This window comes from Nothoprocta perdicaria, unplaced genomic scaffold (assembly GCF_003342845.1).
Source record: "Nothoprocta perdicaria isolate Ctin4 unplaced genomic scaffold, notPer1 scaffold_597, whole genome shotgun sequence".
Lineage (NCBI taxonomy): Eukaryota > Metazoa > Chordata > Aves > Tinamiformes > Tinamidae > Nothoprocta > Nothoprocta perdicaria.
Window position 1 is genome coordinate 31,435 of NW_020455862.1, and position 26,072 is coordinate 57,506.

The 26,072-nt window shown below is 41.2% G+C and overlaps 2 protein-coding genes across 2 annotated transcripts; one reads left to right on the plus strand and one right to left on the minus strand.

Annotated features, from left to right (window-relative positions):
• Positions 1 to 4,755: 4,755 nt before the first annotated feature.
• Positions 4,756 to 10,892, minus strand: LOC112955781 (natural killer cells antigen CD94-like). Its single transcript, XM_026049146.1, has 6 exons — positions 10,766 to 10,892; positions 8,034 to 8,132; positions 6,332 to 6,427; positions 5,873 to 6,027; positions 5,247 to 5,359; positions 4,756 to 4,876 (listed from the first exon to the last, which is right to left on the minus strand). The coding sequence occupies exons 1-6, from the start codon at positions 10,890 to 10,892 to the stop codon at positions 4,756 to 4,758; spliced, it is 711 nt and encodes a 236-aa protein (XP_025904931.1).
• A 12,600-nt stretch (positions 10,893 to 23,492) lies between these two features.
• Positions 23,493 to 23,978, plus strand: LOC112955778 (histone H2A-beta, sperm-like). Its single transcript, XM_026049143.1, has one exon. The coding sequence runs from the start codon at positions 23,493 to 23,495 to the stop codon at positions 23,976 to 23,978; it is 486 nt and encodes a 161-aa protein (XP_025904928.1).
• Positions 23,979 to 26,072: the final 2,094 nt, after the last annotated feature.

The window sequence follows — 26,072 nt, forward strand, 5'->3', positions numbered from 1 at the left end:
TTGAGCTTGTCATGCTTCTCTGACCTTCAGATTCTTGTTTTTTCTCTTTACATCTTTATCATTCTGTTAAATCCTGCCTGTTTCTGCCTGCCTTCTTTTGTTATTCTCTTGGCCACCTTCTCTTCCTTTTATAGGGAATCTCTAAAACTTTCCAGTTAGAGCAGGAGAAGAGCGGTGGCTACAAGTTCTTACTTTTGATGTTGTATTAAGTCAGGAAAGGGTATTTTAAAATCTCTGCAGATCTGACCCTTCTGTGAGCAGACAGGGTCTCTGAATTTTTTCATTCCTATTTTTCCTTTCCCCGCCCCTACCCTAAGGGAGACTGGAGATATGTGAAGGTCATGTTAGTGACCTGGTTAAATGGAGATCAAATCCCTCTCCCTGCTCTGCTACCTTTTCTGTCCCTGTGTTCACATTGTCCTACCTCTACTGATTAAACTTGTTGACTTTACCCATATATCCAGTATCATGAGCCCATGTTAAAACTGAGATTATCCTGCTGAAGTAAAAGTTTGCAAAGAAAAACAGTTTTATGGAGAATTATATATGTATATGCAATATACATATGCAATGCCACTTGCATGTCCCTTTTTAAGGCTCTGCCATCATCCCATTCACCTTGAAGTTCCCCTTCTATGTCAGTCCTGCAACTCAGCCAGTCTTTTCACTCCTTTCTGACAGGCCCCAGTTCTGAACTTCCCCTATTGCCAGCCAAGTCCTCCAGGTACTTTACACTGCAGGACATGCATCTTATTTCATATATCTTGGATACCACTCTTCCTGCAGCAGGTTAAATTAGTACGTCCCTTTCAATGATCCACTATTTTTTTAATACTGGTCATGATTACATGTTATACTATATTCACCTTTTGTTTTGAATAACGATGATGGAAAAAATGTTCTACAGTAAAATGTTACTATTCGTATTCAAGAACCACCTGTGACTGGCATATAAATATATAATAAAGGCAGGRTAATCAGAAATTCAACACTACAGCAACTAGAGAGTCTTGTTGCTACATGCTGCAATAACAATGCATTCACATTAAGCTGGTAAATCATTAGCACTGGGCATGGAGCAGAACAAATGGGTTCATGAACGTGATGTATTCTCACAAGGTAGGCTAAAAACATTCACTGTTCTCTAATTATAAAAGTAGTGATGCAGTATAAATCTGTATTAGCATGAAATTGTTCATATGTTTATCAGTCTAACTACTTTTCCTAATCAAAATTGATCTGTTACTGGAAAGAGGTATCTTAGTTCCAAAGGACAAGTAACAAACACAGAAACATGAACTGTTTCGTGTTTATGTGGAGATTGAACTAGATTCTTTTTTTCTTAAATTCTTGTGTGTATTATAGGTATTTTTGAAGAAAAGATCCAGCAAAACTCTGAAATAAATTTTATTGCATGTACAGCATTTAACTGGTGGGGTTCAATGTGGACAAAATGTGAAATATATCAAAGTTTTTCAGAGACTTTTTGTTATGAATGTGATAAATCCCAACAAAAGACTACCAGTCAATTTTCAACTACAATTCTATCTGATGAAAATTCCAAATTTAGAAGGATAAGAATATCTCTAAAGATTTTTTAGATTTAAAGATGCTCAGGAGGACTGAGGCCTGAAACAGTGATCACTCTAAAGGCATATCATAACACATTAATGCTGAAACTTACTGATCATTCTTTTTCTACTTCTACGGCATTGTCATTAATATTGTGGTTCCAATAGTCCATTTATTGCACAGCTAGCCTATCATTCAACAGTACTTTAAGTTTCTCCATATTCACTTAATGGTTTGTCTCATTTATCTCATGATTTTATTTTTCTTTGATTTTGATTTATACTGAGTTTTTGCTTTCATATTTCCCCCTTGCCACTTTTCAAAAGGTTTTGAAAATATGACCAAACTTGCAGAACTGATAAAACAAATGAAATATTCCACCATTGACATTTCAGTGTTCTCTCCTGTTACTTAAAATCTAACAGTCCATTCCATATTTAGGTATGTGATTTGCACATATCTATCCTTACATATAAGAGAAAGCAGATTGCTGAATGGACAGGAAAGATTTCTATCCACTCAATTACCCTATTCATGGTACATGGAGTGTTGCAGATCAAACTTAAGCCCATTCCTAAGCTTCTCTCTGAGACAGCATGAGCTTCACTGGAAGTTGAGCTCCTCAAAGAGCTAAACAAATGCTGTTGTATTGCTCTTAGGAGCTGTTGAGAAATGGCTACTCGTTCCCTGTTACTCTTCAAAGGATGTTCTGTTAGAACCAGATTGATCAGTCGTGTCAAATCATTTCTCTCRGACATAGAGAAATAAAAAATATGGAATATATTTGGAACTTAAAAGGGTACCTGTTATTTTTACAGTTTTAGCAATACTTTGTTGAGGCTTTCTTGTATTTTTATCAGATGATGGTAATCAGGTAGGGCTATGCTTGCAAAATAAAACCAGATCTTTAATGACTGAGCTGCATACAAAGAAACAGTGTATCTGGTTAAGGTTCTTTCTCTACATACTTACCACTTGCATTTCATGCTTTTTCCATAGTCATAATAAAGATATTCTCAATTCTTCCCCCACTGTTTGAGACAATGAGACCTGGAACCCCTTCTGATTTAATTTGCTGAATATTATCACTGTGTATTAAAGCTAGGAAACACTCTCTCACCAGCTATCATCCACCCTCCCTGTCAGCTGGACAGCATCTATCACTTAGACATGGTCCAAAGCTAATGTCTGTTCCTCTTCAGCTTTCTTCTTACTTTCTACAGAAAAAAAAAAAGTATCTAAAAATGAATAACTGTATGGGTTTGTCCCAGGGATTGAGAGCAAGAGAATTCCATATTCCATTCCCATTACATTTCTGCATATACAGGAGGGTTAAATGCTATTTTGTGACTCCTTTCCAGAATATCCTGCTGCATATGCATACAAACAACCCTCTGAAGTTGTGTACTATACAGTCCCTTTATATCATCCAAAATGCATTTCTGACTTATACATGAATCACTCAGTTCTCACAACACTGTCCTTTTATTTGATCTCAGCCAGAAACATACCTCTGTTTCCTCTGTGGGATCAACTGAACCTTTGTATTCTGTAACCATGCCAGAAATGACTGAAGATGTTACATAAGTAGACTTGAATTTGATGACATTGGAAAACGCCCAAACTAGGGCTTCCAAGTTGCTGGATCAAAAAGTCATAGTGATACTGGGGACAGATCTCTTCAAGATAAATTCTCACCATCGAGGAGAGTATTTTTATGTGACACTCAGAATGTTGTCACCTACATATTGCAACTCAGCTTCTAGGAGACTTTGGACTCAAATCCAGTAATATAGAAAGAAGGAAAGAGATTAAAAAGAATGGAAGATTGAAAGATTTGGAAAAACTCTATGGACTTGAAAGGAAAAATATAATCAAGTTTATGGGATGCAGTTAAGTGGAGGTAAACATGTTCAGGTTAGATATTAAGTGCAATTTCGTGGAAGTTAGTGGAATAATTTGCCTAAGGCGTCTTGTAAAAGTCTTTTTGTTTTGCTCATTTAAATTTGACCRAGTGAATCAGCATGGAGTAAATGTGAGGGAAAAATTACAGGCTACCCATCAAAAGAAGGAACTGGTATAGAAATACCTCTCTTTCTGAACTTAAGTTCATAAAAATAATACTGTATGGCTTGACAGAGATAGTGAGGAATACAGCTGATGCCAAATCTGTACTGTATGCTATTTATTAGTGCTTTAGAATCCTTCTATAGGAAAGATACTAGAAAAAAAAAAAGAATTTTTATTTTGCACCAGCCTGAATAACCATCCGAATATTGATTTTATGAAGGTAGGAAATTGAAGAGCTCTTTTCTGAAAGAAATTTTCSCTTATTGGCTAGTCAGTAATTATCTCATTGTCTTTTTTCCCATGGGTCGTTGAGTTTTATGCTTCAATACTGAAATTGAATTCCCACTGCTCTAGTGGGTTCTTCTTAACCCTTAGGTTAAAGGATTAGCGAGTGCAGGAGATAAAAGGCAGAAATGTCACAGGTGGCAAAAAAGTGGCCCATGGATTCTGTACTATCTTCAGTAATTGCTGGGTGGAGATCTATATGGATCACATTATTGCTATCCTCGCTTTGCTTTTTGTAGCAATGAAAGTTATGATAGTACTGCAATATAACCAGGTAGTATTTTAATCCAGCCATGACATTTAACTCTATTTTTCATACAGATTCCTTGGCAGAATTACTTAAGCTGGCAGAATTATTTAAGAAAGAGGACCTGACTAGTCAAACTGGTCTAAAAGAGGTGGACTGTATTTAGGGTTTTTATTTAGTAATTATTCAGGTGAGTAAAAACATAAAGGATGAAGTAGGAGTGGTTTCTGGCTGGGGCAGGTGTTAATGTAAAGCACTGAGAAAAGGAGAAGAAATTATTATTTTCATAGAGTTCTATGAAACTGTATGGTTTTCTCCCCAGAGGATCATTCAAGAATCATTGCTTCACTGTAGTTAATTCTTCCAAGCAGCTTCCTAGGCTTACATTCCTTATTGTGAACTTATGAAGGGAGATGGAAGCAAAGAGGAAGTTTTAGTCTTTAATGGMACATCCATTACAAGGAACATTTTGAGAAAGATGCAAAACAAATAAACACAACTAAACATGTATTCAAAACTTTTATTTGCTAAAGATCATATCTCACACTGACAGAGGCTATGTCCTTTCTTGAAATACTTCTTCAGGTGAAATGAATAGCCCCTTTCTCACAGATCCAGAATTGCTCTGTTGAACAGGGATTACTGGTGTAAATTATCTGTCCATATAAGGAAGCACAGAAGATGTGTTCATATAACACAATCCTGGAAAATTAAAAAATACATCTTAATGATATTCCACTGATGTTATGTATTCTGTATTTGGGCCCTTTGTAATCAAAATGATTTACCTCTGAAATGTAGAGTTATTTACTCCTTGGATTATTTTATCTGTGCTAGGTAGTCGCTTATGTGCCTGTGATCCAGCTATATTTTGATATGCATTTTTCCTTATCCAGGAATATATGTTATACAAGACATATACAAGCATATCTATAAAAGGTACTACGACCTCTGTGCTCCTTACTCATAGCACAGGTAGCAAACACAGAAAAATAAGCAGAATCATAAGTTTAATATTTTTTACTGGGGCCTATTGACTAGAACCATCCGGTCATGAGTTACCAAGGCTTACCAAGTTGTGACTTCTCTCACAAGGACTGTCCCATCCTCCCAGTACCAGCCTTTCCTTTCAGAGGCATATGATAATCCAACCCAGTAAAACTGCAGATCCCGTGGCAGAGAGACCTGCGTCTATGAGAAAGTCAACATAGTATTTAAAAATAAAATGCAAGTTTCTGTATCTCACACTTGTGAAGGTTTAGCCACTAATGGAGACACTGATAGATGTAATGTAGAGAGGAAACTCAAATGCATGTGACCAATGAGAACTGCTCTGAGCTTTAGTTAGTCTGCCTATAGGTGTCTACAGTTTGGAGTATACATGGGAGCACTCCTTCAGTCCCAGTTAGAGTGAAGATCTGGCCAACAAAGCCAATAGAGCCTAAGCACATCACCAATAGGAAGTGTTACTGAATACTGAACTGAATTGCTCCAGCGACTGCGTTGGCTAGATTCAGAGGCTAACAATCATAACAGAGACTAAGTACCTCTGGGGTTGCTGACCACTTATACTGTGGATGCCGAAAACTAGGTAAGATGAAATACACCCAGAGTGCAGATTCTGTTTCCTAAACAGAGTCTCTCCTCCATGCTAATACTTCCAATTTATTGTTTAAAGACAAAATGTGAAGACCGTACCATCTTTGTTCTGTCTTTTAGCACCACCAGTGTGGAATTTCTTAAGGAACAGAACTCCTGGCTTTGCTTCCATGTTTTCTTCTGTTTTGAAATGTAGAAACAACTGTCAGCTCCACTGTTTTGCCAGCTTGCTGGACAGAGAGCGCATTTGGTTTCTAGAAATCAGAGAGACATTATAATGTAGATCAGCAAKGAATGGAAAGGCTTTAGCTACTGGTTTGACTGAGAAAAGAAGATTAAGGGTAGCCATAAATTAACTGAGATCTTCTTAGTCCTGTGAGATRCAAGTCACTGAATCACAGCCCGAGTGTTAGTATGCACATATTCATATTTTGAATATTGCCACAGCTGAAAATAGGCAATATCTGATCAGACACTTTCCCCATGGGTTTACATTGGCTCTACCAATGGACTCTGAAGGTGGGGTGATTTGAGTTTATTTACATAAATCGTATTTACCATTAGTCATATTGTTTTCCTTCCTTTCAGAACACAACATTTCCCTCATTTYTTGTAGCTTCTTTCCTTCCTCAGAATCTTTGGGAACCTGAAAAACTGAAAMAAATACTTTAGAACAAAAATGCTCATCAAATTTCTTTTTCTTTTTAATGAATTTAAATTGTAGCTTTTGAGGTTCTTTAATTTCTTGTCGGCCTTATTTACATATCCARTGCTGTATATACTGCATTTGGTTTTCTAATGGGAACATCATGAAGAAGATAGATGGTTCTGATGAGAGCTAATTAACCAGGATTAATCCTATCATTGTCTGTCCTAATTCTGGAAATGGTGGAAAAGCAAACAGTGGTTGGCTAGCCATCAGGGCTGCATTTATTCCTGCCATATGAGATGTCCAAACTATGCACATTTACCTTCTAGTGGCATAAATGGGTGATTGTATTTAGAGGTGAACAAAATCACTTAATCAAAACTGACTTTCAAAGGGACATTTGATATTTGACCAGACATGATTTGTTACTGCAGAGACTTCTTACAATAGAAGGGAAGGAAAGAAGGAAAGATGGGAGGAAAGAAGGGAAGAAGAAAGGGAGGAGGGGAGGAAGGAAGGAAACAATTCAGTCAARTACTGATTAATTGCAACTAGATTTAATAGCTGCCTGCAACTACTTGAAGAGCAATCACAAAGATGAGAGTCAAATACCTCTGAATTAGCTGCAGAAGATATAACAATGGATGTTATTGCCCAAGCCCACTCATTGGGCTTGGGATATTCAGTTTGGACTCTTGGAACGGTTCCTCAGCGGAGGGATAGTGCAGGTTACCGACTATCTAGGCACTGCCTAGGGCACCTACAGCCTGGGAGATGTTGAAACTCATCAAGGCAAGGCTTAATTTAGGGTCATATAGGGTGAGTGACAGGCCCATTCTGCATGGGGCTGGATGAGAAGGATTAATTCTGTCATCATTAATTCTGTCTGTCTAATTCTGGAAATGGTGGAAAAGCAAACAGAGCTGGCTTTGAGCCAACATTTCCCACATGCTATGAATCRCGACCTGGTGTTCTTTCTGGTCACTTCCCACTACTTCCCTGCTCCTTCACTCATTATCTCTGCTTCTAGATACAGTGTGGAACCATCTTGTTCAATTGAATGCTTCTAAGAAAAACTTACTGTAATAGATGGGCAATGCACAAATTACTGCAGTTTGATGCCAAGATTTTTCTCACTGCAGAAAAGGTTGCAATCCAAGAAAGACATCTAAAGCTGATGATAAAACTTGCCAGTATCAGTCACACGGAGGCACTGTTGGTCAAGYAGTGCAATTGACAAGTTGGAACTCATATACTTCTGACCATGAAACCAAAGTGTTTGAGAAACAATAGCAGGACTTTTCAAGTCTTGGTTACTCCCATAAGTGCAGCTTAAGTTGATAGTATGTGAATATTGTTAAAATTGGTAGTTTATCTCATGGTCAATGTGGAATGAACTAGAAGTTATAAATACAGATCTAAGTGATCCGGAGGATTTGATCTGACACACAATGAAAGGAGTTATTGCTTGTAGGAGGGCCTCGTTGTTTGCATTTTTCCTATATTACTTCCATAGATATTTGCAWGGTCAGTGTGCAGGGAGGAAGATAAAGTAGCCATATTGCTAGAGCTCATAGATTTAGAATTAACTCAGGAGGTCATGGTACTTACASAGGGCCAGCAGAATTACCAGCCCAATTAGCAGCACCAGAGACAAAGTGAAGAAAATGAAAGCCACTGGTCGCCAGATGGAAACTGAGGAAGATACTCCTAGGACAACGCAACAAAGAAAACAAAAACAATAAAAAATCATCAATAAAGAGCATCATTCCTCACGATTAAGTTATATTACCCCCCCTTTGATATCACTCATCCACCTTTAGCATATTCTGCAGAGCCTCATTTTTCTTTAGTGAGAATTTTTTATCATTGCTCTGAATTTCATGGACTTTCTTTTTCCTTGAGAAYTTTCTATATATCCACTAAGAATATTTTCCAGGTGAGGCTCTGGTGTTTTAGAAACATACCCTTTTCATAAGATAGGCAACCAGATTAGATTTTGAAGTTCCCACAGTCCTGGAAATAACAAAATGAAATAAGAGATTTCTCAACTTCAAAGGGGAAAAATTGCTATCTAGTGTCAAAACACTCTTGATCATGTATAAAATTAATTCCTGACTCTGAGATTGGCATTTATAAATGTCTACAATTTTTGAATGTTAAACTCAATCTTTCTTCAGGTTCCTTCTTTAAATTTCAGTTGTGGTCCAGTGTATTATCTGGAATATAATTGCCAAAATTTCCCAGCTGACTATCCCYGAATTAAAATATTTTCTTCCCTTTTTTGTTTCTTTTGCAGAGCAGTACTCTGCTGTAATTTCTATATATAGAAAATAAGTATTCTATAAATATATAGTATTTGTGTAATATATAAGCATTTGTGTAATACTCCTTTATAGCTATTCTCCATTATTCAGGTTAACTAAATATTATAGACATTATCTGACATTATACTATTATCTGAGTCATGTTCCTCACAGCAAATATCTCCAGAGGTCAAACCTTTTGTAATATGCAAGAATCACYCTGCAGAGGTGCCTCATATGCCCAGACAGGGCATCTAAACTTACATAGCCGGAGTTATGGATGATGCCCATAGCCCTTGTCACTTTAGGTAATTTCAAGAGAATGCAAATGACCAGAAAGTGGAGGATAATGATCTGATGGAGGGTAAGACCTCCATGTAAAGGGACCTACATATCTTAGAAATGAACTGTAAGTGCAACAGAGTTCAAGAAAAAAGTCCTAAACCTGAAGCAGTAGAAGCCCATCTAACAGTACAGGTTGGGACTGACTTACTAGATCTTCAGGGTGTTAGTAGAGAAGTTGAACATGAATCACTCATGTGCCCTTGTGGCAGTAAAGTCTAAGCAACACTGGGCTGCACGAGCAAGAGCGTAATCAGCAGCTCAAGAGGTATGATTATTCCATTCTACTTGACACTCCTAAAGATGAAATCTGGAGTACCATGCCCAGTGCYGGGCCTCCTGGTTGAGGAGAGATATCAGTCAACTTGACCGAGTCCAGGAAAGGGTCACTCAGATGATTGGGGCCTAGAGAGAGAAGCTGAAAGACCTGGGTTTGTTTAKCCAGGGGAAGAGGAGATTGAGGGATGATCTATTTTCAGTCTTTTACTAAAAGTAAATTATAGAGAAGATGGAGCAAGGTTCTTCTCAGAGAGGTGCAGCGAAAGGACAGAACATGCCAGTTGCAAATTAGATCTAGCAAACTACTGATTAGGTATGGAACAGGTGAGCAGAAAATAAATGTTTCCCTTAAGAGTGGTTCAGCACTGGGCTGAGTGTCCAGAGAAGCTGTCAGTTCTCCATTCCTGGAGATTTCTAAAATTCAAGTAAATAAATCCCTGAGTGACTTCATGAGACTTTGAAGCTATTCTTTTTGAGAAGGAAAAAAAAAAAAAAGTTGGAATAGATTAACTCTAGAGGTCCACTTCTACCTATCTTTTTTGAGTTAATGAGACTATCATCTACTTTACATTACTGTGTATAWCAAGAGGCTATTAAGGAACTTTCCCATAATGCCACCCCTTTTCTGCCTCACTGACTCTACTGTTAGGGTCACAGACCCTAATATTTCACCCTTAGGTTTTTAGCTGCTGCTTCTCAACAGCRTACTCATCCTCCCTTTTAATCATCATTCTTAATGCATAGCCCTGTATATTATTCAAACAGCACCAAAGTAATGTGTTGTTGTCTACTTCACCCACACTGTGAATAGCAACGAAAGATAATTATTCCACACAAAAGCAACCTGCTAGATTTTGGAGCAGCAGAAACTGTATTAAAGTCATCATTTTATAAACTCAGCAATCCACAGGCACAATTCAAGACATTAGTTAACAGACCATTTAAAGAAAAGTTATAAGCATAAACACATAAAAATATACTCCTGTCATAACCGGTGCCATGGTTCTCTTTGCCATGGTTCTATTTGCCATGGCTGAGCAAACAGCTTCAGCTTCAAGGCAGACATTTTCAAATAAAATTATAGCATTTTTCTCTCAATTTCCTTGCTGTTACAAAGGAGTCTGACCAAAATAATAAAACCTATAACAAAGGCAGTATTTATATTCAATCTCRAAGTAAATGGAGAAATAAATGGAGTTTAGATCTTAAAACCTTCAGAAAAATCTCTGATGATAACCTATAATGCAAGATGCCATTATCATCACTCCCACCACTGTTTCTGTGACCATTTATGTAAGAATATATTATAAAGTTAGAAGGATTCTAGATCAACTAATGTGAGCATGTTATGTCCCAGTTTCAAGTTATGTCCCAAGTTATGTCCCAGGTTAGATAAAGAATTTAGGAAATACTTACTGTCTACTGTAACAAAACTGCCTGCAGCATTAAATGCAGAACTTTTGTTGTTACTTGAATATCKATGAGCAGTAACTGAAGTTGAAGTTTGCAAATTTAAAGTGGTATAGCCTTCCTCATCCTCCATCTGTGCTTCGTTACAGCTCTTTCATGAGATAGCTCTGTTTTGATAGCAAGGGCACACTGCAGCAAGACCAGTGAGGAAATAATGAAAATGACTGATATTTCAATGTTTCTAGTGAAACCACAAGGGAAGCTGTCTCTGAGCTGATTACTGTATGACAGTAACACTTTTAAGTATTTTTAGAAATTAAAGTGATACTGTGAAGAACAAACATTTGCTTGAATGTGAAGATCAGGGAATCTTGATTCCTGACTGAAACCTAAGGTTGTTACTTTTATATCCAACTTATCTGACTATAAATACATAGCAAACACTAGGTTTTCTAATTCCTTAAAATAAGATGCTCTATAAATACTTATTATTTTGAGYTAAGGTATGAAAAATAACTTTTCAGGGATCTGAGCAAATACATCATTGCAAGTGTACTTAAAACAAAGGGGTGCATCACCATACACCACTGTGAAAGACATGAAAAACAGCATTATTTTGCAAATATTCACTGAAACAAATACTACAAATACCATTTACTYCTCTTTATTTCTGTGCCATGCTCCTCTGTATTTCTCTGTGCAGATTTTGTCTCTAAACTACTTATCAGGATGTGGGAAGAGAACTGCTTAGGGAAAATCCCCATTTTTTGAAGCTGATAAAATAATCAAATAGGATCTATAAGGCAAGTAGCAACTGGAAAGGATTAGAGTATTTGAGTAGTGAAGAAAGACCGACGGGGCTGTTTATGCAGTTTGGTCCTGAATTCTGGGGTTTCAAAATAAATGTTATCTGTTGTCACGTGTAACAAAGAGCTGTACTCACAGAAAGTGAAAAGCTAGACAACTAGTCAGTTTATATTTATGTCCTATGAAGCACGATATTTTAGAAGGAAAGGTCGTAACTGAAAACAGATGAACAATGCATAGGAAAAGAAGACCCTTTGTAGACCAGGCATTTCTTTTCTGGAGATTGTCAGGTAGGACAAGGTGAAAAGAAACCCTTGGGCAGAAAAGAGGGTGAGGAAATAGGGTGCTGAGACAAGAAAGTAAGCAAGATTCAAAATGARGAGATTGAGAAGAAAAGCTGAGCTRAAAGGATGATGAAACCAGGAATTTAGCAGGGTTCACTCAGCCTGGATTGAAGAAAAACCAGGCAAGACTGTAGATATTCTGCTATTGAAAAATGCTCAAGGGCAGATATGACTTATCTGCCCTCACTCTTCTCATCTCCACAAGGATCGTTCTAGTGCCTTATTCCAATGCTGAACTCTATTTCTAATACTCAGATTTTGACAATATACAGCCAAGTAAAAAGTTTTCAAGAAAAGATTATTTTCTAAGCGATTGTTATTATCCAAAGACTGTTGTAGGGAAAATTTTGAAACAGCTGGTCTGAGACCATGAGATAGAATCTGTTAGAGCAATAGCCAAATACTAATTAGAATCAYAGAATTGTAGAATCATTATGGTTGGAAAAGACCTTTGAGATTGAGTCCGACCACAAGCTCCTCAACACCATACTTGTTAAACCATATCCCTGAGCGCCTCATCTACACATTTCTTGAACAAGGAATTGCCAGGAATGGTGACTCCAACTCTTCCTTGGACAGTCTGTCTCTGCTTTGATGATGAAATTTCAGTGAATCTACTTCAGGCAGAAAGGCAGATAGGAAAACTCCTTAATGAAAAGGGAAATAGAAGAACAGATAATTCAAGGAGTTTTAAATCCTTATTCATTATGCTTTTTGACACTGTCACTAGCACCATTTCAAGTTGTAAAACCGTAAATGCRGATGACAAAAGTTGAATGTCTGGAGTTTATGGTACAATTTTTGTGATTGAGTGAAAAAATGAATGGAGCAGAACTTGCATGAYTGATGTAATGCGCATGATGTTTCTTTACAGTAACTCGAATTTCATCAAAGTTAGGAGTGCCATGAATTATGAAAATGAGCAAGAGCACGAATTAATCATCATTTTTACTGCTGGTTCTGGTGAGTAGATTTTAACATAATTGAGACTTAGGTTTTGTCTTAGCATGTTTCTTTTTGTATAACCTGAAAATTAACATAAACACTTTTTATATTAATGATGAAACAAAAATGACTAATTTAAACAAACAAACAAACAAAATCTTTAAAAAGCTGGATTAACTATATGGATTGAACAATAGAAAAATATGTTGTAAAACAAAATATCCAGAAAGAAGCTAATGTTTCTAGAATCCTAACAGTTATTTACTCAAACTCTGAGCATTCTTTTTGAGYTACAGATGCCTTTTGTTTTTGTCAGATTAACTAACTAGGCCATACTGATCAGATAGAGAAAACACTTTTGGAAAGACTACCACAGCCAAAAATGTCATAAGTTTTAATACTCAAACAGTTTTTGTTGTTCATAGAGGAAAATGCTAAAAACTAATATGATCTCTTGTTTTTCAAAAGTGTGCTTGTGTTTGGAACTGTCATTGCTAAAAACAAGTTTAGTTATAAATACTTAAAGTAATTCATTAGTTTGTGCACCAAAATAAATTTGAAATTTTTGAAAGTTCTACTCTYAGTCCTCATTTTAGTGATTCAAGTATTTCAGCTTGCAGAGTCCATTCACTGACGTGAAGGGCAACTATCACCCAGCAACTCTGAATATTACATATTCTCATAGATATTACGAAGCTTAGCACCTTTAAATTTATTTATAGACTATTATAATCTAATGATAGCCTATTATAATCTAATGCTAAACTAATACTCCTGACTATATTAGGTTATAAAGGTAGAAGAGAAACCATACATAAGGTGTAAAATAAAGCACTAATGTAAGACCTATACAATTATATTTTTCTATGGTGATTATTTGTCTCTTCTCCATTTCTTAACAAATTCTTATACAGAGTGATGAAACGGAGGGCTCTGTGAAGAATAAAAAATGGTATAAATGTGAGAATTCTAACTGGCAGCATGCAAGCAACTGGCTTCAACAAATTGTTGGATATGAAAAAGCCTTTCTGGTAAATTTTTCAGTATATATTTTTTGTGCTGTATCAGAAAATGATGATCTGGTGGGCTATGAACATTGTCATTTGCCAATGCTGAGTGCAAATATGGGAACAATTTCTTGTCTAAATCTGAGATATGTAGAAAGGCTTTTATTCTTTATAAGCAAATGCAACTATAGTTCACTCCTCTGAAAGGGCTCAGGTAATGGAATAATAGAAATAGGATGAAATTCAAAAATATATATTGAAAGGACAGGTATTTGGGAATTGGTAGACAGAAACTTCCGATACAAGCYGAGAGCTTATGTTTCATTAATACCTCAAACAGGAAGGGACTTGAGTGCTTTGAGTGTGACTAGGAACCACAAATATGGCTTCATTTTAGAAAATGTGTCTGTGAAAACCTCRTATTAATTGCATCAGAAGAAGTGTTAGAGGCAGATATAGCAAACTTTAAGTGCTCATATAGAAAGCAACTGTGGCACCACACCCAGAATACTTGACACTGTTCTGATTTCCAGCTATCAAGAAGGGTATGGTCTTTTTGRAATGAGTAAAGGGAAGGGGGTATCTGTAAGAACAGTGAGATGTAGTGTCTGTCATAATGATAGAAAGTGCTTATGACTTTTATTTCCTAACTAAATGAAGACAAGAAAGGAGACTACTGAAGAACACATACTAGTAAAGGACTATAATCTGGTGTGTGAACATTTTATAGGTGTCACCTAGAAGAAAATGTTGTAACAAGTAAAATTTTGTAATAGATCTCACATGGCAGTACTGATTAATAATCCATTTAAATTATGCCAATAATAACTCTCCATGTAATCTATACACTTTGATCCTCCCTTTTGGAAAAAAGTAGGCCTTCCTCAAGATACAAATTGATAGACATGCATAAAGTTTATGAGTTACTATTGTACTCATAAACATAAATGGAAAAATCAAAAATCAAATATCAAGAGAAAGATCCATTCAATTAAAGGCCCTTTTTGCTACAGCACAAACCCACTATTACAAAAATAAAAACAGTGAAACAAAAAATCCCCAGTCCCCCCAAAACTATAGCAAAATTATCTGCATTCCTGAATCTATCAGCTGCATATCTAGAAATATATATAATATGCTGCAGTTGGTCCACCATATATTTTCAAAATACCTATGGAATGCATTCTTGTTTGCTGGAATATGCACAAGGCCAGTAAGCTAGAGTGAATCAAATCAGCTGTTCTCCTAGAACAACAATCTATTTTTAATCTCTCACTTTTAATGATAAATGTAAATGAATGAAAATATCTGCCAAAGATGAAGAGAAATAAAATTATGCAAATYGACTAATTACTAAGAAAACAGAGAATCAACAGAGAAACAAGTAATTTCTTGATAATCACAAACATCTCCATGCACAATAATTTGTTCATTGCTCGTCCTTCCTCTCCTGATGAGAATAGTACATTGTGACCACTAAAAATTTGAATGACAAGTCAGGACAGTCAAGAAGGTCAAGGTCTTATAGGAAAGACCACCTCTCATATGAAACAGCAGATAGAATTAGATGAGCACTGAAAATAAATACTTTAAGGCATCTACAATTCAAGACAAGTCCAAGAATATCAAGAACAGGACTGTATTGCCTTCTAACCTACAAATATCTGCTTTGGGACTGGCACTGCCAAAAAAAAGAATCTGGAGCCATTCTGGCAAAAGTTAAGACAATAAAAGGGCAATCTGTATCCCAAGGAATAAGACTGTATCACTACAGTGGCACAAATCACTAAATGTTTCCTGTGTTAGTGCAAATGGCATCTTGCCCTGATGTGTAACCATAATAATCCTGGATCATACTATTGTGTTGAAGCTGGATCATATTGTGTTGAAGCTCTCTGTTTCTTGCTTAGGCTGCACCAGAGCAAGTAACAATTGCAGTTCCTCAGGGAACACAGGGACTCCACCTGCTCTAGTCCCTTCCATAAGACTGCTGTGCACAAAGAGGAAGGAGGCCCTTTAGTTGTCGTCCAAAGTAGAACTGACATGAGGTTGCAGCTCTTCACCATAGCCATAGCATGTTCCGCAGCAGTGAAAAACCACTCTTCTGTGRAGAGCAGCTAGAAGAGCAGCGTAATAAACAGTAATTAAGGTTTTCATAACCCGATGACGACTACAGGCAATTAGGCAGCAATTGTGCAAAATTCTGCAGATGATGTTCTGGACTGCCCTTGGAACTGCCAGGAACTGGGAGTGGTGGACTTGGGCGTGTTGTTAGGAGCATGGGAGAGAGAACGGGAAGCAAAAGTAAACTAAAAGGCCAAATGATCACTGATGATTTTCTTATGACAATCAGAGAAGAACTGTCCTCTGACAAGGGGAAGAGTGCTAAGGAGGCAGAGGAGAGGGCCTGTGACTCTTTCAGGGGAAAACTTGCTCATGGCTTCATGCTATTTGCAGGGCCAGCTTTGASTCACAGCACTGCCACTGCCACATGGTTGCTGGCTTGTTTATGTGTTTCATACAGGACAGCGCTGGGCACCTGGGTCTGTGTCTCTGTGACACTTCCCTTTCTGGAGCTTCAGTAATACAGAATGATGAAGGTTGCAAGGGTTCTTTGGAGAGGATCTAGTGTAATCAGTGTGATCTAGAGGACCATTGCAGAGGATCTCATGCAGGTGAGTTTTGAATATCTCCTGAGAAGGAGCCTTTGCATCCTCTCTAGGTGTGGGGTATTGAGAAGCAGAGTCTCCATGTCCCCAAACTAGGGGATCGTCAGGTGGCACCATACAAGCCACTGTGCATGCCACACCTTGTTCCTTGCCTTGATCCAGCTCAGGTGGGGCAGCAGGCGTTTCCCCTTTTGTTTTACCAGAGTCTCCAGAGCCGGTCCCTCTGTAGGCTTTTTAGTGTCTCAAAAGTTCGTCACGGTCCAAGGAAGGAGCCGCCTCTTGGTCACTGCCAGTAGATTTATCCCACAGGGTGACTCCTATGCTGTCCCATGTGGGCGGACTGTGTGTAGTTAAAGTTCGACGGTTCTCTTGCGCCCAGGCTAATACACCAAGACTATCCAATCAGCTTCTTGGTCACACAACACCTGTACAGCTGCTTTTGTTCTTTGCTTGCTGATGGAACAACTGCACTGCTGTCCTTGAAGCTGATKACCTACTAACAAGGCATCCTTGCTTTGTTAATCTCTGTGCTAATCTCTGTTTGCTGATAGAACACTGTACTGCTGTCCTTGAAGCGGGCCTCCACATCTAGGCATCCTGTTCCAGGGCTCTGTCACCTTTACAGTGAAGAAGTTTTGGGGTTTAGTTTCAAAATTCAGGGGGAACATCCTGTGTTTCAGTTCATGTTCATTGCCTCTTGTTCTATCGCTGGCCACCAAGCCAGTGGTGAGAAGAGTCTGGCCCCATCTTCTTGACACTCTCTCTTACGGTATCTATATACATTGAAAAGAGAAGATGATGGTCTCAGATGTCGTGCTGTTGATTATCTCCCTCTGGGTTGCCGCATCCTTTCTAGTTTCCTCTCTTTGCATTGCATGGTCTGTTCCAATGGAATCACCCAAAATTGCAAGGTCCTGGGTTTTGTAAGGCATTTCAAGTTGTCAAGTAGACAAGGTCCCTAAAGAGGAAGTTTGTAGTGTGGACATCAAACTGAAGGGTCTGCTGGACTTCTTAAGTTAAAATGCCAAAATGTATTCTCTATGACACAAGACTAATACCAATGGGTCTGCAATGTAAGAGCATCTTTTCAGTGATATACCCAGAAGGTACATTTGCAAGTGGCAGCCCTCCCCTCCTTCTGAGCTACGCATTAAGACTCTCAGATGATAGGGCAATATTGCAACTATTGCTCCGTGCACTTGGAAGTTTCAGTTGGAGGTTGATTTTGTAGGTTGTCTTGACCTATTCTATAGTGTTCCTCTKTTGCTGAAATGCGGTTAGATGCTCTGCTACCTTTGGTGAGCAAGTAATAGAGCAAAATGCCTTGATATTTATCTTGGTAATATGATTTGATCCCATGATGGTGAAAATTGCATAATTGGACCAATTAATTTGTCTAAGAGCTTAAAGCAAAGTATTTATAACCTGCAGCTTTTTCAGGGAGGATAGAAACTTCTCCTTTTTGACTCATAGCACGGTTCTGTATGCTGAAATATGTTTCAACCTATGTGGCTCAGACTTCTGGTTTGTTTTCTGGTATCCTTGATTGTCTACTTGGAAATCCTTTCAGTGTGCTACACTGTTCATTTTAGCTCACGTTGTCACTGTCCTACACCAGAACGGGAAGCTGCTCCATCGTTCTGCTCCTTGTCCTTTAGAGGACCATATTGAAGYCTTGAATGATGTCCAAATTTTATACTCTGGGGAGATGTGTTTTGGCACTTGGGCATTCAGCTCATGCCTCTACAACAGCACAACCTGCAGAGAGCAAGATGAGGCTCCATGTGGAGTATCTCGCTTCTGCAGATACTTAGGCTAGGTTACCTTTTATGGAGGTTTTCTGTTTTCTTACCCACTGGGGCTAGTACTGCGCATAGTGGAGCAAGTGCATSCATGAGTAAAACTGCTTACTCCAGAGGGGACAAGGAGCGTGTCTCAGACTTACACTGCCATGCCTCTGCTTCTGCCTCTGCAGTGGTTCTGGTTGGTTTCATTTCCTTTCCTGTTGCCTGGAGCACAGGCTTCTTCTGCTTTTACTCCAGATTTCATGCAGCATTTAGCATCTAACAGACACATTGCTGATAGTGGAAAATGTCAAAGGAGGGCAAATCTGGACATGAAAGATGACAAAGTGTGTAACTTTCCTTTCCTACCCCACAGCATTTTGGCAGAAGATCACCTGCTTTAGAGACATGTCCAATTCTGTCATGTTTTTTCCTCCAGCAACTCCCATATTGGAGTGGAGTAGAAAGAGTGTTAGGGTGGAAGACATCAGTTTGGTTCTCTTAAAGACAACAAAAGAAAGAGCAGACTCAGATTTCCTCTTGGTGGAGCCTGTCACAGTGTGTCTGAAGGGTTTCCTAAAGAGGTGCCCCTCAAAGGAGTTCTCAGGTAGAAATTCTCTTTTTGGAGTGAGTTCTGTGAGGGAGGCCCCAAAACACCCTGCTAACGACCATTCCCTGACCCAGTGAGGCTGCTGAAGACTGAAAATCTTGAGTAATGTTTTGTTAGGAGGAAAAAACAAGCCAGCTGGATAAGAAGGAGACCGTTCTGATGAAGCTCGGTGAGAGTGGATTAGTTGTGACGTTTGTTTGGCTCATCTATGTATGTCTTTCTTTAAAAACTCTTGAGCAATCTATTTGCAATGTTAAGTGTAGGCATTTTTGTTGGCATTTTGCCTTCACCTAGGTTGGCTTAAGACTGGAGAGGGTTGGGGAGTGACAGAGCATTCCTCATTTGGAGGCACAGCCAGGTTTGTGACCCCTTAGCAAGTGCTCCAACTCTTCAGCCTCTCCTAAAGTGTAACAGAAATTCTGAATCTCTGTGGTTYCTTTTATTTTGAACATCTCTAGAATATTCAGTTACAMGATAGATCTAGTTGCAGGTCTAAGCTTATGAAAGCTTAAAGTCAGTGACTGATGTTTCTCCCCTGTGCAAGTTTACTTTGTACCTGGAAAACTGTCCTTTCTTTCTGCTTGTACCATTCTCCTCTGTTATACTGTTTGCAGTAATAAGAACCAAGCCAAAGAAAACATGTGTTTCCTTAGGGCACCAAAGCTGGCTCATGGCTCTCCTGTTCTCATCTCCTGTTCAGATGTTTATTCAAGTGCATGAAGCTCCTCCCACTCTGTGATATTGTTGCTTACTGGAGAGCAGGATGTTATACAGCAATGGGCGCAACTTGTGATGGACAGCCTACTGCCACAATTCACTAAGTGAGGAATTTCATGCCGCCAGCCATGAAAGCTTCTTCCTGGCTGGGTTGGGTGCAGGTGTTACTGAACTCTTCTTTTATCTTTGTGGCTCTAAAGTGCCCAGTACCTTCACCAGCACCAAGTGGGTCAAACTGGATGGACAGTCATGGGTATGACGTACTCTGCTCTTCTGGGTATCTAAAAAGGTGTGGTGAGGTTTGGAATTGGGTCAACTAAAATGTGGAATTCCAGCTAAAAATGGCCCCGCATTTGCTTAACATTGAGAAGAGCAAGAAGATTTCTCTCTCTTCAGTCCAAGCAGTCAGCTAGGATCAGAAGTCCCTGGTGCAATTTAAAGTAAGCTGGCTGTAAATTTTCAAGCAAGACTGGCAACATAAAAATTAGGCAACTTTGCAAGTCCAAAAGGCTTCTTGCCACAGCTCTAAGAAGGCTGGAGGCAGGGAAAGGAAAGAGCACTGAAAATGAAAGGTGAATCTGAATGATGTAAGGTTCAGGGCTGCCACCTCTGCTGATTGATCTTTTGATGAACTAACTCATTGGATAGTTTCTCTTTTACATCTTCTCTTCCTTATCACAAAAGGCTGATCTGACATGTATTTCTGTAACTCCAAAAGAGAAACCTGGTCAGTTGGAATGATACTTGGTTGCTGTTGATTTTGTTTTCCTTGAAAACTTCGATCTGTACTGTCAATGTGCATCCATCTTTCTGGAGTGAATTGAATCCTATCCTTACAAATCTTTATTGCCTACAAACTACAAGATACAATCGTCAGCATCATCTGTGTTGAAGGAAACTTGCCTGAACTCTGAGGCTAGGGGAAAAGACACAGTCTCATCTGTTGCCCTCCCCTTTCTGCCTTCAAAGGCAGGACAGACCAAGGCGTTTATTCTCCTGCAAATCTTCCTGGATAAACTGTATGCTTATCTTAGTTAGTTTGTAGGCCTTTACAAAGACTTTAATGCTGGTCCCTGCACTATCCACACAAGGAAGGGGATGGTCTTGTCAAGTGAGTCGTTGTTTGGACGAGGTGTTTCCTGTTACCTACCTTTGTTAGCCCTTAACTAAATATCAGAAAGGTCCAAGAAAGCTTGAGGCACTGAGGCACAGAGAAATGAAGGAAAAAATAGAGGCAGTGAAGATGGAAGAACTAGGTTAATCTCAGGTCTCTCCCAGTAATGTATTACGGTACTATGCAGGCTGTGTCCATGTAATAAATATAGGATASTGGTTGTGTATTGTTCTAGAACAGCATCAAATGCAAACAGAATGTGGCATGTAATCTCATTTGTAGCATTTTAAGTCAGTTAGCCCATAGCCAAGAAATCAGTACAGAATCATCTTTTAGATAGGACCCAGAGGGTATGAAAAAAAGCATTAGATCTCCAGGATTTAGGGGAATTCARGTYGGGTAGTGCCTGATTTTAGGGCTCTTGCTTCACCCATTCTTCAGCTTTTTGCAGTTAGGGATGTTTGCATAAATCGTTACAAGAATCTCACCAAACTAACTTAATCATGTTTTAAGAGGCATCTTATTGCCTCTTAAAGAACCAACTAGTGATGCAAGAGAATCCCAAAATGCACCTGGAGATCTTTCAAAATGCAGATTCCTTCCTATGGGGCGCCTRGGTGTTCTTAAACCCAGGCACTGTGTGTTCTTACACCCTTAATCACACAGGTGTCAAGATTTCCAGCTTTTCTGTCACGGGAAGGATGGATGCAGTATTAAAATCTAACACTGTAATGGGTTCCTCTATGGTTTTCGTGAGGGAACATGTTAAGTGTGAAGAGAAGTGTCTGGATGAAAACTGGCTGGAGGTGTCCTTGAGTGTGCAAGTCACTAGATCTAGAGTCAGGGTGTGAATGTTCCGAGACCCGGTGTGCAAGTGAAACAGCCTAGAAATCTCCAGAGGAGCATTTTCCTTCTCTCGCTGTGTAGCAATAACTGCCCGTAGAACAGACATCGGAAAAGGTTGCTTTGCAGGACAACGAARTAACAGGGAACACTGTAACGAGGCGGGGGGAGCGGAAAGCATGCTTGGATGCTCCTGCTGCCACCTTCTGGCCATTGCGTCCTACAGGTAACAGCAATTTTCAACCATTACTGTGAAAAGGAGTGCAACTTTGTTCCTCGGAACACATAGCACCACCGTAGCAACCATTCTATTACAAAATTCTTGTTGTTGGAATAAAGATTGTGGATATCAGGAGCTGAGATTCTTGGGACGTATGTAATGACAAACACCATTATACAGCCTGTCTAGATTTTATTTGGCGCCTACATCTACTTACAGAGACTGAGGCATCAAAAATCTGCCAGTTCATGGATTAGGCATCTGAAGTCACTGTTTCTGAAATAACTTTGTGCCTGGAGCTCCAAAAAATTCCAGCTTTTCCACAAGAGGAAAGGCTAATTCCAAAGTGCCATGACTACAGCAACGAAATTGTTCTCAGAAAAGTGGAAAAGCAAAATCATTGGTTCCAGGCAATATTGCTCATATAGTCACTAGTTAACAAGAAAAGGATGGTGCCTACACTGGAGGTGTAAGAGCCAAGAGTGTATGATTTAAAAAGGCATGGAAAAGGGGACAGTCTAGGGAAGACATTCTCCTTGTGTTGGCTGGGGAGGGCAGCAAGCACCAGGCTCATCTGCGCAGGGAGCCTCTTTCCCAAGGCTGACTGCCCGTGCAGAGCCCGAGCAACAGTGTCAGTGCAGCCAAAGCACACTGGCCACTTTTCTTCTGGCCACAAGGACACAAGGACATGTGGCATATCCCTGCAGGAGTCTCTGGGAAGGAAAGGCAAGAGCCACTTGTGCATCTCTCTGCACAGGCTTTCATGGCCATCCCTTTGGACACAAGCCCCAACAAATCTTCAGCCAAAAGAGGCTGACACATCCCGTGTGACCATCACTCTGCACCATGGCATGCTGGTGCACAGCTCCTCTAGGYCACAGCACAGGGAACACTTTTCATGCCCGGACAGGTACCACAATCCATGCAGGAAGCACGACCCAGCTGTTGCCATCATGGGCACAAACCCAGCATGGCCAGCACCCGAGCTGCCTTCCAGGTTGGCCTATTGGCTGGAGATATGGCCACAGAGCTGGTCCTGGTCTCAGTGAGCTGGACATAGGATGTTGCTGTGGCCAAGAGAGCCAACTGGTTCTCCATCAGCCAGAGGAGGCACGGGGGCTAGCGTGGGCTTCCTGCCACCTAGATCCTTTTCTSCCTGGCCCTGTCCAAGGGGAACAGGCTCCCTGCCCTGGCAGAGGCCATTGGGGAGTTCGCTGTGTGCAGAGCAGAGGTGTGAGTGTCCCGCTGAGTTTGCCCACAACGGGCGGAGCCAGCAAGGACAATGATGTCGCAGGGGGGTGATGTCACTGTTGCCATCCCCGTGCCTGCTTGGGGTCACAAAGGGGATGCTCTCCTATTGGCTGCCAGGAGAAGCCCCTCGGCTCCTGCCTTCCCGGAGGAGCAAAGCYCCCAAGCTCCCTGCCCCCAGCGCAGGTCCCAGGCCTGGCTGCCTCTTCTGAGGGACGCTCGTCCAACATAAGTGGGCAGGGGCCTGGCCGCAGCACCTGGAGCTGCCCCTCCACTTGGTAAGGAAGGCAGGGGCAAGCTGAGAGCAGAGAGGGCAACAGCAGCAAGTCCCAGCAGRGCAGAGAGACCAGTCGTGTGAGCAGGGGGAGCTCCAAAGATCGGCCTCGGCAGCACGAGAGGACGCGCAGCGGGCAGCAGCGGGCAGGATGTCGATGGCAGAGGAGGTGTGCACAGTGCCGGAGCAGCAGGGCGAGCCTGCGGCCGCCTGCTCCGGGGCTCCTTCCGAGGACAGCGAAGCAAAGAGCAAAGTGAGCCGCTCGTCGCGGGCCGGGCTGCTCTTCCCCGTGAGCCGCATAGAYAGACTGCTGCGCAGAGGCCGCTTTGCCAAGCGCATCGGAGCGGCAGCCCCCATCTACCTGGCGGCAGCGCTGCAGTGTGTGACGCAGCACGCCATGGAGGTGGCTGGCAACATTTCCAAGGAGAGGAAGAAGCAGCGCATTTCTCCACAGCACTTGCAGCTGGCTGTGCAAAGTAACGCTGAACTCAAGCAGCTCCTGAGAGGCATGCCCAGGCATACTGTCYCCCACAGCCAGCCAGGGGCCTCATCTCGCAACAAGAAGAGGAGTGAGAGGAGGTGGCTCGGGCAAAAGGCTACAGCTGCCCGTGCCCCTGTTTCTGGCAGCAACAAGTGAGAAGAGAGCAAGAGCTCCKGCCCCAGCCTGGCAAGGAAGGGCAGGGGCTGTCCTCTTTGCAAGCCTCTGTTGAATCAAGTGCTATAGCCTGAGAGTCTGATAAAAGCATATGAAACCGTGTCTTGTGAGTGGCGCAGTGCCCTTGTCCTTGTGTCAAATTTGTCGCACRGGCACCAATGCAGCGTTCCCTTGGGGATGGGATGCCCCCGATGATGCAGGGCAGCTCTGGGAAAGGCAAAGGCATTTCTTCCGAACAGCCTCGCCACCTACTCCACCTCTTCTCTTTCCAGCTGGGTGAAATCCTTGGGTTGGGGGGCTTGGGGTGGAGCGTGCAGGTGGGCACAGACCAACTGGAGCACAGCCCTAATGAGAGGAAGCAGAGAAATTCTGCTGGTGGGGATGTGGCCCTGAGTGCWGCCCCTGCCTCCAGATGGAGCCCCCTGCACTCATGCCAAGARTAGCTCRTAGAAGAAGGAGGATTCTGGGCCCTGRAAGGTGGCCAGAGKTTTTAGCAAGTGGTAAGGGTGAATTCTTGTGAACAAACAAAGGGTCCTGCATGTCCCACTGGTATGGACGTGTGGGAGTCACACACAGCTCAGGATTTCTGGRCAAAACGGTAATAATGAGACAAGGCCATCTGTCATGAAGTACAGCCTGCAGGTTGGGGTCCAGTTTAGCCAGGCCCTTGGCCAGGCAGAAKCATGGAAGTAGCGGAGGTGGAAACCAGCACTTGATGTAGCACAGGTAGGTGCTACATCAAGTACATAGTGGTACTACATCAGGTACATAGTGGTGTAGCACCACTATGATGTAGCTCAGGTAGGAATTGAAGACTGCAGGTCTCTTTAGTCCTTTAAGGCATATGTTTTGAAAAGGGTTTGTGRTTCTCACACCTCACACCACCTCTTCCCCATAGGCCCAGGACTCCCATTTTAGCACTGCCCATGGCTTCAGTCCCTGCCTGAGCTACACTGTAGAAGACCTGATTTCACATCAGCTGCCAAGTACAAAACTCCCCATGTTAGCCTGACAGGGCCTTTGCTGGCTACATCTTTCATACTGCTTTCTGTTCTTTCTGCCTGCCAAGCTTAGGGCAGTTGCTTCCTGGGGGGCACAGTAAGCCCTGTGTGGGGGGACCCAAAGCCTCACTGTACCTTGACTCCTATGCTCCTGAAGGCAAAGGCAGACTTCAGGAGACCAGGCTGCCACTAGGAGGACTCCAAAAAAAAAAAAAAAAAAAAAAAAAAAAAAAAAAAAAAAAAAGTCTGGCAGTATGGCCAGTAGGAGACCAAGATCATTTATTTGTCTTCTGTGATAGGCCTTCAGCCTTCAGCCTGCTCCAAACCTTGCTCTAAACCCTGAGAGCAAGCAGGTGTTTCTCAGGGAGAAGACAGCATGAGAGGCACTGCCCACAGCAAGATGTCACTAGATCTTTAGAGCAGTGCTGCCTCTGGGTGCAGCACTAGGGTAGCCATGGTGGTGAGAAKCCCCTTTATGATAAGAACTTGTGTGAGTGTTCTCCGGAAGAAGGCAATTGTCAGCTATGGCTCCAATGCTCAGCCCAACATATGATCTACTAGGACATAGCTGACTAAGAGGGCACAAAGAGATTCAGCTCATATGCAGGAGCTCCTCTGAGGAGAAGCTTCTCTGAGAGGCCTATTTCTAAGTGCCCTCTAACCTGATCRCAGGGGCAGGGGGGATTGTCTCATTGCTTCAGACTGGCCCTGCAATCCTGCGCTGTTCCTGAACCTGGTTACCATCACTRGAACAAACACGACATGTCTGCTCACCTTGTTCCAGTACTGTGGGATGGAAACTTACCGTTTGTGCTGTCATACTCGACCCATAAGGAGCACCCAGACCTTGATGCACCCACACAGGGCAATTGCTACCAGGGATTGCCTGTAGAAATACCCTTGTTGCACCAACGTAACTTGAGAATAATGTAGTCCCTGTCAGCCCTGGTTCAAAACCAGAGTGCAAAACCCCATMTGGAGGCAGGGGCAGCACTCAGGGCCACATCCCCACCAGCAGAATTTCTCTGCTTCCTCTCATTAGGGCTGTGCTCCAGTTGGTCTGTGCCCACCTGCA